A 15934-nucleotide genomic window follows, 5' to 3' on the forward strand; every position below is an offset into this window, starting at 1 on the left:
ACCAAATACATCTTCAAGCTCAATTCCTGCCAGGAAAGCAAAATACTCTGGCAGACGACCTAAGCAGAAATCTTATGGACCCGCATGAATGGAAACTGGATCCACAAATCTTCCGCATGTTAATACAGAAATGGGGAAGCCCAGACATAGATCTATTTGCCTCTCCCCAAAACTATCAGTTGGACAAATTCTGCACAAGAACTCATCACAAAAAAGCATGGAAAGTGGATGCTCTATCCTTCAGCTGGAAAAAACTATCAGTCTATGCCTTTCCCCCTCTGCCTCTACTCTCCAAGGTCTTACTAAAAGTCAGACAGGAAAAAAACAAAAATGATTCTAATTGTTCTGGACAGGCTTTGCCAACACTGGTACCCGCTTCTAAGGAATATGTCGCACCTTCCTCCATGGTACTTGCCTCAATCACCTCATCTACTGTCTCAGCAGAACTGTCAAATTCTGCACACTCAGCTCCAAACTCTGAATCTTGCAGCATGGCTAATCAACTAATTATTGAAACATCATCTCTCAGTAAATCTGTGGTGGATGTCATTTTGGAAGCCAGAAGGCCTAGTACTAGAAAATCTTATGCTGATAAATGGAAGAGATTCTGTACTTGGAACCAAGCACAAGGAATAAACACAGCAAAGCCCAATATTCCTCAGATTTTACAATACTTAACTGAGATGCTTGACAAGGGCCTATCTTTTTCTTCAGTAAAAATACATGCCTCTGCCATTTCAGCTCATTACAACACAGAATCTCCCCTCTTTTCTCATCCACTGCTAAAACAGTATCTCAGAGGGGCCAAAAATTTAAGGCCTCCCAGGAGAACACCAACTCCTGCATGGGACCTCAATTTTGTGCTGGAAAAACTCACCCTGCCTCCTTTTAAACCAGCAGCTTCTGCAGATATAAAATTTTTATCTTAGAAGACAGCTTTTCTTTTGGCAGTCACTTCAGCTAGAAGGGTTTCAGAACTATAGGCTCTCATGGCAGTGGAGCCTTTCATTATATTTTACCCGGACAGGGTGGCCCTCAGGACCAATCCTTCTTTTATGCCTAAGGTGGTATCCAGTGTGGCTCTTAACTAGACCATTCACCTGCCAACATTTTTCCCAAATCCGCAGAATAGGGGAGTGAATTGTGCGTTCATTGGATGTACACAGGCAACTAAGATTCTACTTAAACAGGACAAAATCTCTAAGAATGTCTGAGCAACTACTGGTAGCATTTGCTGCAGGATCAGAGGGGAAAGCTTTATCAAAGCAGACTATTTCTAAATGGATAAGCCACTGCATTCGTTTCTGCTATTTACACCATGGTAAATCTGTGCCCAAGGGGATCAGATCCCATTCCACCAGGGCTGCCCCTACTTCAGCAGCTTTTCTCAGAGGGGTCCCAACCAAAGACATTCTAGAAGCTGCTACTTGGAGCTCTGTTCATACGTTCACAAAGCATTACCATTTACCTCTCTTCTCTAAATCCAGGGCAGGCTTTGCCACTGCAGTCCTGCAGGGCCTTATAGCTGCTCCTAATGCTGTTTAGTTCCATCCATAGCTTTGGGATTCTACCCAAATGTAATGACTGCAACAGTGAAACACAAAGAACATAGTACAGATGTTCATCGTGCATACAGCTGCAGTCATGACAGATGGGTTTTCCTGCCGTCAGGCGGGTCCTCGGTCAGCCGAATTCCAAAGTCTAGGTCCGGCGTCGGTTGTCGTTGCTTCTTCCCTGACGTCAGTGCGACAGGGGTATAAAAGAACCAGCCGACACCATTTTCTTCAGTCTTTCTTGCCGCGCGGTGCCCGAAGCAGAAGCAGTTCGCAAGTGCCGGTCGGCCAGCTCCTGAGATTACGAATATTTTGCAACCGAAGTCTTCTTGAAAGCTAAGTACCCCGATGGGGAAACTTTTCTTGCCTCAGACCGATGTCAGACAAAGTTAATTGCATTTCATGTGGGAAGCAAATACCGCATAAGGATTTTCACTCCCTCTGCATTCCTTGCCTAGGCCCAGACCACGACGTCTCGGCCTGTCGTTTTTGTGCTACATTCAACAGACGCACCATTAAGCGTCGGGCGGAGTTCACCCAACACTATTTTGGCAAAAAATGTAATTACATCATGTCGTCGGATATTCCGACTCCAGTTTTGAGTAAAAAACGCAAAGATAAGGACCGACATACGAGGTCCGCGGCTTCTACCGACACCACGCCAAAGCCGACTACAGGTGGTCCGGTTCTCAGTGAGGCGCCTATGCAGCCCCTGACTACCAACGACACTTCATTGGCGGTGTCTACTGTACCCGTGGTCACAGGCTCTTCGGCCCACACCCCGACTACCGATACCGAAGCCACTCTTGGCGGTGAGTTTAGACAGGTCTGCCACCTCTCAAGGTGTCCTCAGGCCTTCCTCTTCTTTTTCTATCAAGGCTTTCACTAAGTCTAAAGCAGCCATGCATACTAAGAGACAAGCTCCACAGGGCCCTTCTCAAGGCCCCATGCCTAAAAAGCAGATGCTCAAAATGGCTGAGGATTTGATTACTCTTATCAGGGGTTCTCAACCCCCCCCCCCCCAGACAAAAGGCCCAGAGTGGAGGAAGAATCCCCCTCCTCGGACTAGGCCTCCATTATTTCAGAGCATTCTGATGACCAGGAACATTCATACTCCCCTTTTGAAGATTCTGATGCAGAGGAGTCCATTCCCTCTGTCTCCCCCCTGAGGATTACTCTTTTGGGGAAACCTTGCATACCTTGAGGCAACACTTCCACTGGGAAGGCCAAGAGTACTCAGACTCCAAGAAAAGGCTTAGGGATTTTCTTTTGCTCCCTCAGCACAGGCCTCTGGCTATACCTCCTGTCTTAGACATTCTAGATGTGTATCCGGAGGCCTGCCTTAACCCAGACTCTCTACCTCCAGCCCCAGTCAAGCCTGACAGGTATTACCGGGTTCCTGACTCACACCAATTCCTATACAAAAGCCATGCTGTTGACCCACAAACTATCTCACAGGGCCCCAAGGGAATTAAGACCTCCACTGCTAAAAATCCATTACCTTCAGAGAGAGATTCCAGAGCTTTAGAAAGGTGGGGGAAAAAGGTATACACCTCGGCCACCTTAACCATGAGGGCATTAAACTGCCAGTTCCATATGTTAAAGTACCAACAGTTTCTGTTATCACAATTGAGAAGCAAAATGTCACAGCCTGAACAACTAGACTTGAAGGAGTTGCAGGATTTGATGCATAGTGCAGAACAAGTGGGTAAACATACCTTGCAATGTGGTTTTGATGCTTTAGAGGTCTCATGTAGAGCTGCTGTTACAGGATCAGTCATACGTAGACATGCCTGGCTCAAAGAGCAAACCTTACCAGATCATGTCAAAGCTAAATTACTAGATGCCCCTCTGCAAAAAGATGTATTATTTGGTGTTAAAGCTGAGGAGGTATTAAAGGAAATGGTGGAAAAGGCTAAATCAATGCAAACAGTAAAAGATTTCCTACAGGTACAACCTCCACGTTTCAGTAGAAATTGGCCTTCCAAAAATTGGTCCTTTCCAGCCACGGACAGACCCCAAAGAGGTAGATACAGGTGCCCGAGGGGCAGAGGGCAATCTCAAGGATCGTTTAGAGGCAGACAATGGCACGCTCCTACACAAAGAGGTGGTGAGGATAGTTCGCAGCCATTCAGAAAGCAAACCCAATGACTTTCCCCTTTGCATGCCAAGCAAGGCTCAAATGGCAGCACCCTTAGGTGGAAAACTGGCATTATTTTCGAAAAATTGGCATATTGTTACAAAAGACAAATGGATCCTGGACATTATAAACAGAGGCTACAGATTCCATTTTCACACCCTTCCAAAAATGAGAGGCATGCCAAACCTGCCACACAATCAAAGGGCAGAGGCACAAAAACAAATTTCAGATCTCATGGACATGAAAGCTATTCAAGAGGTACCTACACAAGAACAAGGTCAAGGTTTTTACTCCAGACTATTCCTGGTACCAAGGAAGGGAAATGATTGGAGACCTATTTTGGACCTATCCATCCTAAACACATTTTTACTCGTGCCAAAATTCAAGATTCTCACATTACAGCAGCTTCTTCCCATGCTGGGCAAGGAGTCTTGGCTGGTAACATTGGACCTCAAGGAGGCATACCTGCATGTCCCAATCAGACAAGATTGCAGAAGATACCTCATATTTGTTGCAGGTTCAACCCATTATCAATTCTCTGCATTGCCCTTTGGCTTATCTACTGCGCCCAGAGTATTCACGAAATGCCTGGCATCAGTAATTGCCTACTGCAGACTTCAAGGGATACAAATATACCCATATTTGGACGACTGCCTGATCCAAGCGGACAGCAAGCACATACTTCTGAAACATCTGGCTTTTGTAATAATGTTGTTGAATTCTCTGGAATACACAAGTCAACAAAAAGAAATCATGGCTAATACCCTCTCAAACAATAACTTTCCTGGGTGCCAATTTGGACACAAACACCCAGATGGCCTACCTCACGCCAGAGAAACAGGGGCAACTAACTCAATACTTCAGAAAACTAGCAAATTTCACTAGGCTGACTGCAAGGAAAATTCTGCAGGCTCTGGGATTCATGGCATCTTGCATCCTACTAATCCCATGTGCAAAGCTGCATATGAGGAAACTTCAATGGTACCTGAAAAACCTATGGTCTCAACACAGCCACAGTTTGGAAACAATAATACCACTGATTCCATGTCTTCAAAAGGAATTACTGTGGTGGGCTCAAGCATGCCAAAGAAACACAGGTCTCCCATTCTGCAAGCCTCAAGCAAATCAAGTCATCACAACAGACGCCTCGGACTACGCCTGGGGGGCGCACATGACAGATCGGTGCATTCAGGGCAAATGGTCCCAAAAAGAAAAGCACCTACACATCAATCAAAAGGAAATGCTAGCAGTAATAAATGCTATTATAGCTTTCAAAAACCTTCTGCATCCAGGTCAACTATTGGTAAGGACAGACAACACCACAGTAATGTGGTACATAAACAAACAGGGAGGAACCCATTCATACCCCCTATGCAGGCTGGCCATGTCTCTTTGGAACATGGCTCTGGAATTACAAATCGAACTTCAAGCACAGTACTTGCCAGGCAAGGAAAACACGCTGGCAGACAACCTAAGCAGAAATATGAGAGATCCACACGAATAGAAGTTGCATCCTCAAGTTTTTACAGAGATTATTCAAGCATGGGGAAGGCCAGACATAGATTTCTTTGCCTCCCACAAAAATCACCAATTGGCAAAATTCTGCTCAAGGACCTTTCATCCACAGGCCTGGAGAGTGGACAACAATGACAGTTTATGCCTTTCCACCTCTTCCTCTGCTGCCCAAAGTTCTATTAAAAACCAGAGCAGACAGACCAAAGATGATTCTCATTGCTCCAGACTGGCCAAGACAACACTGGTACCCACTCCTGAGGAGCCTGACGCATTCCCCACCATGGATCCTACCTCTAATGCCTCTTCTTCTGACTCAGCACAGCTTCAAAACTCTTCACAGTCAGCTGAAAACACTCAATCTGGCCGCATGGAAGATTCCTTAACTTCACAACAGACCCTACTCTCCAAGGAGGTGCAGGATGTCATTTTGGAGGCCAGAAGGCCTTCTACTAGAAAAGCTTACTCAGCAAAATGGAAACGGTTTTGTGCCTGGAATGAGAAAAAGGGCCAGAATCCTGGAATACTGAATTTACCTCAAATATTACAGTATCTAGCTGACATGCTAAGCAGTGGACTTTCATTCTCCTCCATCAAAATCCATGCCTCAGCCATTTCTGCAGAATACAACACTGATCCTCCTTTATTCTCTCACCCCCTGTTAAAACAATTCCTCAGAGGGGCTAAGAATATAAAACCCCCAAGGAAACAACCAGTACCTGCTTGGGACCTCAATTTCATTCTAGAAAAACGGACCTTGCCTCCTTTTGAGCCAGCTGCCTCAACAGAACTGCAATATTTGTCCTGGAAAACAGCCTTCCTTCTGGCTATCACCTCAGCTCGCAGGGTATCGGAACTACAAGCCCTCATGGCTGTGCAGCCTTTCATCATTTTCCATCAGGACAGAGTTTCCTTACGAACCAATCCGTCCTTTATGCCAAAGGTGGTATCCAGGGTAGCTTTGAATCAGGCTATCCACTTTCCTACCTTTTACCCTAATCCTCAAAACAAAGGGGAGAGACTACTACATTCCTTGGACATCCACAGACAGCTGCGTTATTATTTGGACAGAACAAAGCCTTTCAGAAAATCAGAGCAACTCTTTATGTCCTATGCTACAGGAGCTCAAGGGAAGCCAATATCCAAACAGACAATCTCAAAATGGATAGCCCACTGCATACGCTTTTGTTATGCTTTTCAGGGTAAAACTGTACCTGCAGGCATCAGACCTCACTCCACAAGGGCCACAGCTACCTCTGCAGCTTTCCTCAGAGGGGTTCCCACCAAAGATATTTTGGAAGCAGCCACTTGGAGTTCTGTGCATACCTTCTCCAAGCACTATCACTTGCCATTATACTCCGAAACTAGAGCAGGCTTTGCCACTGCAGTCTTGCAGGGCATCCTGGCTTCTCCTAGTTCCACCTAGTGCCTACCACCCCTTTTTTAGCTTTGGGATTCTACCCATCTGTCATGACTGCAGCTGTATGCACGATGAACATAGTACAGTTTTGTACCTACCATAAATGTAGATGTTCGAGTGCTAATACAGCTGCAGTCCAGGTTTCCCCTCCCTCCTTCCCCTCTTGGGACAGGCCTATTGGCTAACACCTCCTCATACTACCTGATTGGGGTATTCATTTATGGTGTATTTGCTTGCAACTACTGTTTTTTTATTATATTGCATTGCATTATTACATAAATGTATGTATTGCCTTCCTTCTGGGGGCACCTGACATCTGGGGCAAGAAAAACTGAAGGAAATGGCGTCGGCTGGTTCTTTTATACCCCTGTCACACTGACGTCAGGGAAGAAGCGACGACAACCTATGCCGGACCTAGACTTTGGAATTCGGCCGAACGAGGACCCGCCTGACGGCAGGAAAACCCATCTGTCATGACTGCAGCTGTATTAGCACTCGAACATCTACATTTATGGTAGGTACAAAACTGTACTTTGTGTACACTTACCATAAATGTAGATGTTCGATTGTATTCACTGTTGCAATCCGGTTACCCACCCGCCGTTCTATACCTTTTCTTTCCTTCACTATACTCAAAAGCCCTTGTGGTGTATTTGCTTTTAGTTGAAGGTAAATTTTATGTTTCTAAGGTGCATTTATATATTTACAGTTTATTTATGTAATTTTGCTCCCCATTTGGGGGGCACCTGAAATCTGGGGCAAGAAAAACTGATTAAAATGGCGTCGGCTGCATGTTTTATACCCCTGACGACCTGACATCATGGAAGAGGAGACAGCAACCGACGCAGGACCCAAGACTTTGTTATTCAGGCCGTCTGAGGGCAACCTGCCAGCAGATTACCCAAATGTAATGACTGCAACAGTGAATACACTCGAACATCTACATTTATGGTAAGTGTACACAACTGTACTTTTTTCACAAGGACAAAATTACTCTGTGCACTAATCTGGATGGCATGCCAAAAGTAGTATGAGTTTTGACCTCCAGCAGTCTATAACACAGAGACAGCCATCGCTCAAGCAGTTAGTGATCTCCTGATGACGAGGAATCAGTGGCTGATTTCGATCTTGGCTGTCCTTGATTTCTCAGCTGCATTTGATACTCTGAACTATGTGATCCAACAGGAGTATTTAAAATGTTACTGTGGCTTAACAGATACTATCCTGATAGTAGGTTGACACTGAAGGACCATGTCTCAGCCATTGCCAAGGTATCATATTTCCATCTTGACCTGACAGCTTATTCCATCTACAACTTACTCCATCTACAGACCTAGCAACAGTAGTTCAGGCACCAGTTATATCTTGATTTGAATTGTTGTAATGCTGTCTACCTTGGGCTTTCTGTTGCTGATTTGGCATGCCTGCCATGGGTGCAGAACTCTGCAGCCAAGATGTTGACTGAAACATCCTGTGTATTTCACATTACACTGGGTTTGTAAATGCTGCATTGGCTGACAGCTGCTGGCAGGTGTATTCTTAAAGTTCCAGTCCTTATCTACTGGCCCCTTCATAATTTGAGTCCTGCATTCAGAGGAGTTGCTGAGAACCTGCACTAGCAAGTTATCTCAGGTCATCATGTCCCAGACTATTGGCAGTTACAAGGATTCCCCTAGAGACATCTGGTAACCTCTACTTTGCCTGTTCTGCTCCAATTCTTTGGAGACAGACACCTTCCCTGATTCAGCCACATGATTCCAAACAATTCTTTAGAAGAGCTCTGGAATACCCTTAAAGAAACATTTATCTGAATTCTAGTTGGGGTTTCTAGAGTTCTTTCTTAATTTTAAAGTATATGTAATTTCCTGCAGATTTGATTGGTGTGTGTGTGTGTGTGTGTGTGTGTGTGTGTGTGTGTGTGTGTGTGTGTGTGTGTGTGTGTGTGTGTCTGTGTGTGTCTCTGTGTGTCTGTGTGTGTCTGTGTCTGTGTTTCTTTGTTTTGTAGAGTGCCTAGGCAATAGGCTCTGTTTTTCATTACTTATGTTAAGTATCAAATACTCTGTTGTATATAAATACACACAAAATTCAACTTATTTGCCTAAATATGGAGTCATTCATTTAATTTTACATGGCAGACTTGCACAAGATGTTTAAAAGCATTTTGAGAAATTTTCCAGTCTTGGAAATGTGTAAAAGAAAAATATTCTTGTTGTGCTTATATTACATTTTTTGGCGATTCACTGTTTTTCTGATCCTTTGTAGGTGAGATGGAAACTGAAAGCCAGCCAAAGAGACTCTTCCAAGGAACAAGCAGTATACTGTCACCTGACGTCACGCACTTACCAGATCTTAGTTCATGGTATGTCTTGGTACCATCTGCAAGTTATAAGTGTGGAGAGAGCAGATGGGCATCACAAGTGTCAAATGTGATGTTCAAGTGACTTGTTGATGAATGTATATTGCTTCACCTAGTAGAATGACATTGCAGGTCAAAATGCTACCTTACAAGTCTGACATCTAAGTACGATATTGTCTTCTTTGTACTTTTATTACTAGCAGTACTGATAATGCATGTTTTTGCTTTTTATTGTACTGTAATACTATATATTATTATTTCTTAAAGCAACCAAAGTTGTTAGCTTCTAATTACGTGGTCTGTCCCTATTAACTGGTATGGATGCTTTTTTTTTCTCCTTGTTCCCACACAGTGTGGCATACTTAACATCCATTGTGACATCTTGAGCTAGGCTAGGAGAAAGTACCCAAATCCTGTGCCACACAGTTCTATTCTTTTGCCCTCGAAGTTTGTGGATTATTCCTTACATTTACTATTTTTGATAAATGCAAAGTTTAAGCCTTCATTTTGTTTCTTCTGCTATCATGTTCAGAGCCAGGAGCCAGATTGGTATCATCTGTGTGACTGGGGCAGGATGCACATCAATTACTCTCATAACTACCAATGGTTTAACATAGCTACCCGCACGCAGAGAGAACAGGGAGTGGAGACCCATGTGTCTTCACTTAGAACGGTGGCAGTTGAAGGTGCCCATTGCAGGGACCAGCAGGATGATCCCATTTCAGTTCCAGAGTATCTTCAGCACACAAAGGAGCAGTATGGTAGATGCCAGTCACCTTCTCTTGAAGGTGAGTCTAGGTGGTCTTGCATGCTGCCTCCTTAGTTCAGACTTAAACCTGTTGCTAGATGGTGATGGGAGTCTTGGAAGTGGTGCAACTCCTGCCATCCATCTTGTGTTTGTGTGTGTGATGATGGTGGTGGTGAGGAGTTGCATCACAGTTTGTACCTCAGGTTCATCATTCTAGCAACTGGAGTATACCTGCTGCTGACCTTTTTGTAAGAAGTGGTCCCGTGAGCCTCCTGGCAGAGTCTTTGTCACTGTACTCTGAACTGAGAATCTTCTTCCACATGTTTTCCCCACGTCCAACAGGCCTTAGAAGCCCAACCTGAGGAGGGATCATTGCATACAATCTTCATCAACAGGTCCTGGCAGACAGAAAGACAAACACAAGTCTACATTCTCAAGTAGGGCCTTTCATCTCAGTTGTAGGAACTAACCTTTGGGGATCATGGTCTAATGTCGGTGTTAACCCCCTACATAATCTTCTCTTGTTCCAGTACCAACTCAAGTGAGCATTTCCCTTGTCTTTGAATCCAGTCACTTGACCTCTGGAATTCACCTGCTGTATGCTGAGCTCCATGTGCGTCAGCCAAACATAGGTCTAAGTACCTCAGAGCAGTTGACCACAGAAGTTTTCCTTCTACCTCTGAGGCCTTCATGGCCTTGTAGATAATTCTCTAACCTTACAGAAATGTCTGAAGGGGTAGTTAGGGAAGGATATTCCAGCATTGTCCCACCCAGGGGCCTGCTTTAAAGGATGCAACAGATTCCCTCTGCAAACCACCAGCAGAATAGAGTGAAATTGTCATAAGACATCCTAGAGCAGACTTTTGAGTCATCTGTTCAGTCTTCAGCATTTTATCACCTTACTGCCTGATAACACATCTGAGACTTTGAACAGAGTGGGCAAGAGATGTTTATGCTCTGCTGTCTTGGACTTAGAACTCACCACTGTTTTTCTCACTTATCTGGGTTTCAGTCTTCCCTGGTGAGCCAGACACTGGAGAGGTTGGCTATGCTTCTTGGTTGTGAGGTCAGTGAAGACGTGTTTATGACTGTTAAGATATTTACTGTGGCGTTTGTGTTCAGCTTCAGCATAACCTGTTTTAATCTGCTGACATTCCTATGGTTAAGGAAGATGGTTTAACAAGTGACTGAAGAGGATTGTGTGGTTAAGATTCTTCTCATTTGAGTGTGAGCTTAAATTGACCTTTCTTATTGCCCCATTCTGAGGAGAATTCCTTTTTTGGGAGTCTTCCCAAGACATGCTTGTGAACCTTTAAAAAAGGAAATAGTTGCTGATCAGTGATGGGGATCTGTATAGGAGGCCATGGAACCTGTCTCGTCTTCCAGAATAGCCTAATTCTGTAGGATACCCCCATCATAGAATGAGGAGATACAAGGTTCATGGAGTTTAGTGCTATACCTCAAGTGTCTTACATTCTTGCTGGTTTAACGGTCACAGTTTTGATGCATCCTAAAGCTGACCATTGGTGGTGCAGGTGTCTGAGTTTGGCCCAGCTTGGAGAGTTGTCACCAAGAGCCAGCTAATGCTTATGGTCATGGGTGGTTACATCTCAGTGCTCTTTGGTCCTGCCTAGAAAAGAGCTCTGCTCAGAGACCAGTCTATCTCCCCATAGCTGTAGGGATAGGCCTAGATACAGCCGTATAGATGAGCCACATAAACTCCTCCCTTGGAATGAGGCCAGGAGGTTTCATTCCATCACTTCTTTTGCCAGGATGGACGCAAAGCTTCCTTTCCGTCATGGGCCTCTGCAGCTTCAAAAAGCATATCTGGAAAGTCAAGCTCTAGATGGTGACTGTTTAAGAAATGCTGTTCCTTTTCACTTTATGGGACATCATCAGTCTGCAGTCCATACTACTGATTCCTTTGGTTCACTGTTGGTGAGCACTGCTTCCAGTACCAAGTACTGCCATTTCATCTCGTGTTTTGTATCCATAATATTTACTGTGGTACTAGACATTGTGGTACAGGCCTTGCATCAGAAACTTTTCAATGTTCCTTTACCTACGTAGCTGCTTTTAGTGGGCCTGTCAAGGTACTTCTTGCTAGTTTGCTTGCTGTGGGCACCATCATGGTTATAGGTCCCACTAGAAAGGGTCCCCAAAAACCGAACAAAATTCTGCCTCAGAGCAGCTCAAAAGATTGCTTGTGTTAGAGCAGACCTGGGCACTCTTCAGTGATTGTCATTCCTTCCTGGCTTCCCAACTGAGAACTTAGAAGAAAGACTAGGCTCGAGCACTTCTGTCTTGCTTTGGGCTCCTTGCTGGCAATGATATTCAATGCACACTCCTGACAGGTGTGGATGGTGAAGTGTCTGTGGCTGCATTTGCCACTTGATCACAGATGTACCCCTGGTATCAGACAATTATTGCTGGCTTTGTAGTGATAAAGCCCATCACACCACCTTCTTCCTTTTCTGCAAAAGAACCTATCTTGGGTCAGACAATAGACTAGTGGAATGGGGTGCCTACCTCTGCCCCATTGTTGTGCAGGAGAAATTGGACCACTCATTGGGAGAAATCCATGCCAGTCAGCTTTGGACAGCATTTTTTTCCTCAAGGCTTTGGTGGGGCTGCTGAGATCAGAGCTCCTCCTGCTTTGATCAGACAAATCTGCAGAAACGCCATATATGTGTGGCAGTCAGCCTTGTTCGGGGGCATTACCCTTGTAGCAATCAGCCCTTGACGGGGGCATTACCCTTGTGGCTCAGGCCTAGACAAGGCCATTACCCTTGTGGCTGTTCACATCCCAGGCGATGGTCCGGACAGATTCTCTGAACAGCATCTCCAACTCACTGTTGAAAGTGGGTTATCTTCTTTGACCCAAGTCTACAGGGAGTGGGGCAACCTTGGAGCTTCACCTTTTTGGCACTCTGGAAAATGTGGTTCTTCCTTCCCTGTTGTACTCAGCTCAACAGGACAGGGGAAACTGATTGCAGATGCATTCTGTTGTTTGACAGGAAACATTTCTGTACAGCTTTCTTCTGGTCACATAATTCCGAGAAGAAAACAAAAACAAGGCTCCTTTATTGTCACCCTCATTATAGCAGGCAACAATGTGCTTCAAACTCTTAGATGTCCTTCTGTTCACTTGCTGCAGTATTCTTAACCTGAAGGATCTCCTGCCTGAAGGCGACCTGACATCTGCCAGTGTACAGAAGTCTACTGCAGGGTACATGGGGTGTTGCACGTAGGCTGATGTCAGACATAGGCCATAAAAGTGATGTATGCACATATTCTCAGAGCTTTTCTGCCTCCAGTCAGAATGCCATTCTGACCGTCAGTCTGATTGTTTGAGCATTTGCAACTTCAGCCTTTTGCCAGATAAGTGCCCTGTTGGGAAATATTTTGTCTTTACTACTGTTTTGGTTATGTCATCCAAGAAGGGCAAGTACCAGTGTGGGAGACAAATTCCTCACAAGGAAAGCCATTCACAGTGTCTCTTTTGTTTAGGCCAAAACAATGACACCAATTCCTGTAGCATTTGCCAGTCCTTCATACCTAAGACCCTTAGAAGCAGGATTTCCTCTCTTGCTATTCATTTATTTAACATTTGTTTACTGAGAAAGTCCGACCGGTACAGAGTCCATTTTTAAAGGAGGCCCAGGAGAAATGCTCCAGACCCATGCCTTTGGAATGTGGGAGGAAACTGGGGCACCCAGAGGAAACCCATGCAGACTCTGCACCGAAGGCGCCCCAGCCGAGAATCGAACCGCAGAACCTCTTGCTGCTAACCACTGCGTCACCCAATTTATTTAGAGAACCAATGGCTTAGGTTGTTAGTTAAGCGTATGGAGGGTACTTCGGGGTCTGATGCCGAGCCGGTGAAGCACAAAGCCAAAAAACTTCAGCCTGCTGCTTCCACTGCACCTCCACCATCAGACATTTTTCCTGAGGTACTTGTCAACCCGAAGGCTCTTCCAACTTCAGGCCGATTCCACTTCTGAGGCCACCTTGACTTCAGCCACAAACACAACTGTCGCGGTCAAACAGACGTCCTATCAGGATGTCATGGGGAACCTAGGCTCGAAAGTACAGAGGATCCTGGAAGGTACCTCGCACACGAGCAAGAGAAGATATTGAGTCAGACACTTTTGAACGTAGGCTTTCGTCCAGTCCTCCCACATTGCATAGGATCGTTTCTACTGCAAAGAAAAAAACAAAAAAACAAGCATTTTGTCAGCTGCCAGAAAGGTCCCCACAGATTGGCAGGCCTTTTCTCAAACCTTGTTTCAAGCCTTCATGGCACTCAAGCCACCTTCCTGTCAGCCTGCTCCTGTAACTGCTCCCCGACCTTGTCAAAAATGGATTAGAGACAATGACTCATCTGATGAATTTTCCTTTGATGAAGAGCAATCTGTGGGTTATTCTATACAATTCCCCTCTCCCCAGGAGTATGTTTTCCCTGAAGAGGAGTCAGTCAGAGCTGACTCCCTGATGGAAGAGATATCGTTTGGTGAAACTCTCCTGAAAATGAGAGAACACTTTAAGTGGGGTACTTCCCAAATTTATGATATCCACAAACAATACTATCAATTTCTACAAGTTGATGTCCGTGGCCTCTCTGCAGTTTCACCTGTGCATCCTGCATTTCTGGATGCATGTCACAGTGCTTCACAAACCCCAGACTCTCGGGGCCCTGCCCCCAAGAAGCCAGACTGCTTCTACAAGGTCCTTGAGGATTGTAAGTTCCTCTTTAGGTGCCCTGCCGCACACCCACAGTCATTTCTGTAGCTACAAATAAACCATCTAGGATGCTTCCCTTTTCCACCTTTCTCCCATCAGACAAAGTCAGTAGAACCCTTGAGAGACTGGGCAAAAAGGCCTATACGTCAGCCACCTTGACTTTCAGGCCCATCTATTGTCAGACACATATGACTTAAGTACTCCCTAGAGCTTTTGTCTTGGGTATCTGTTGCCATTGCAGATCTTCCAGATTCAGAAGGGAAACGCCTTGGCTCTGTCTGTCCTAGAAGCTTCCTCCCAAGTGGCAAAACATTCCATTAAATGCAGCTGTGATGCTGCAGAATCTTGTGCCAGGGCAGCTGCTACTGGTTCAGTCCCGAGAAGATTTTCCTGGCTCAGTTTGCATCCTCTCCAGGATGACTTCAAATCTAAATTAATGGATGCACAATTCAACCTTATTTGGTAAGGCAGCAGCCTCTCTATTCACTCCAGTGGAAATCAGGAAGTTTGCACCGTAACTTCCAATGGGCGGAACCTAAACCTTTTGACAAAATCAAATTATGTACTCACATTTCAAAACAAATGTTCATATTTCTGGAACCATAGGAGATGTCCTTCATGGATGCATCTGCAGTCATAACAAGTGGGTTGTCCTGTCGTCAGGCAGCCCTGCAGTCGGCCGGATTCCAAAGTCCGGGTCCGCTTCGCTGATGTCGCACTCCACTCATCTCTGTTGGTCTTGTATAAAAGCATCAGCCGCCATTTTCCCCAGTCTTTCTTGCCGCGTGGCCGAAGCAGAAGCTGTTCGCAAGTGCCGGTCGGATCCAGAGATTACTTCTACCGAATACTTCTAAAGCTAAGTACTCCGTTGGGGACTCTTTCTTGCCTCAGCCGATGTCAGAAAAAGTTAACAATTGTTTAACCTGTGGGAAACAAATACCTCATAAAGATTTCCACTCTTACTGTCTGCCTTGTTTAGGCCCAGCCGTAGCAGCCTGTGCCTCCTTCAACCGGCTTAGGCGTCGGTCGGAGTTTGCAGAACAGTTTTTGGTACTGATTTTGCGTACATTATGCCGTCGGATCCTCCGACTACCCAATCTTCAAAACGCAAAGATAAGAAAACTGATCAAAGTACAGCTGAACCTATTCTTACAACTGAGGCCCTGCTACAACTCTTGAATCGACCTCAGAAATTTTACCCACGGTCGGTGGTTGACTTATCAGACACCATCCTTGGATGTCTCTACCCCAGTGGTGCTGCTAGGCCTCCAGCAGCCATGTCCATTAAGGCCTTCGGGCTAAAGCAGCCAAGACTACTAAATCAGTGCCTGTTAAACCCCCACATCCAGGCCCTCTTCTAGTTCTCAAATGCTTTCTTTGGCAGAAGATTTAATTTCTTTAATTAGAGGATCTCAATCTCACCCAGACAGGGCCTCTCAGCCCCAGAGAAGAGACCTAGGGC

At 45.2% G+C, this 15934-nt stretch overlaps 1 protein-coding gene across 1 annotated transcript in view; it reads left to right on the top strand.

The window, feature by feature from the left end:
- The window catches only part of LOC122790034 (P2R1A-PPP2R2A-interacting phosphatase regulator 1-like), an 849731-nt gene that overhangs the window by 504273 nt on the left and 329524 nt on the right, over positions 1-15934 (top strand). The window contains exon 9 of the mRNA XM_044057585.1: positions 8888-8984. Within this exon, the coding sequence (XP_043913520.1) occupies positions 8888-8984 (97 nt within the window). The remainder of the gene's footprint in view (positions 1-8887; positions 8985-15934) is intronic.

This window comes from Protopterus annectens, chromosome 15.part0, assembly GCF_019279795.1.
Source record: "Protopterus annectens isolate FY-2018-M chromosome 15.part0, PAN1.0, whole genome shotgun sequence".
In the NCBI taxonomy this organism is placed as follows: domain Eukaryota; kingdom Metazoa; phylum Chordata; order Ceratodontiformes; family Protopteridae; genus Protopterus; species Protopterus annectens.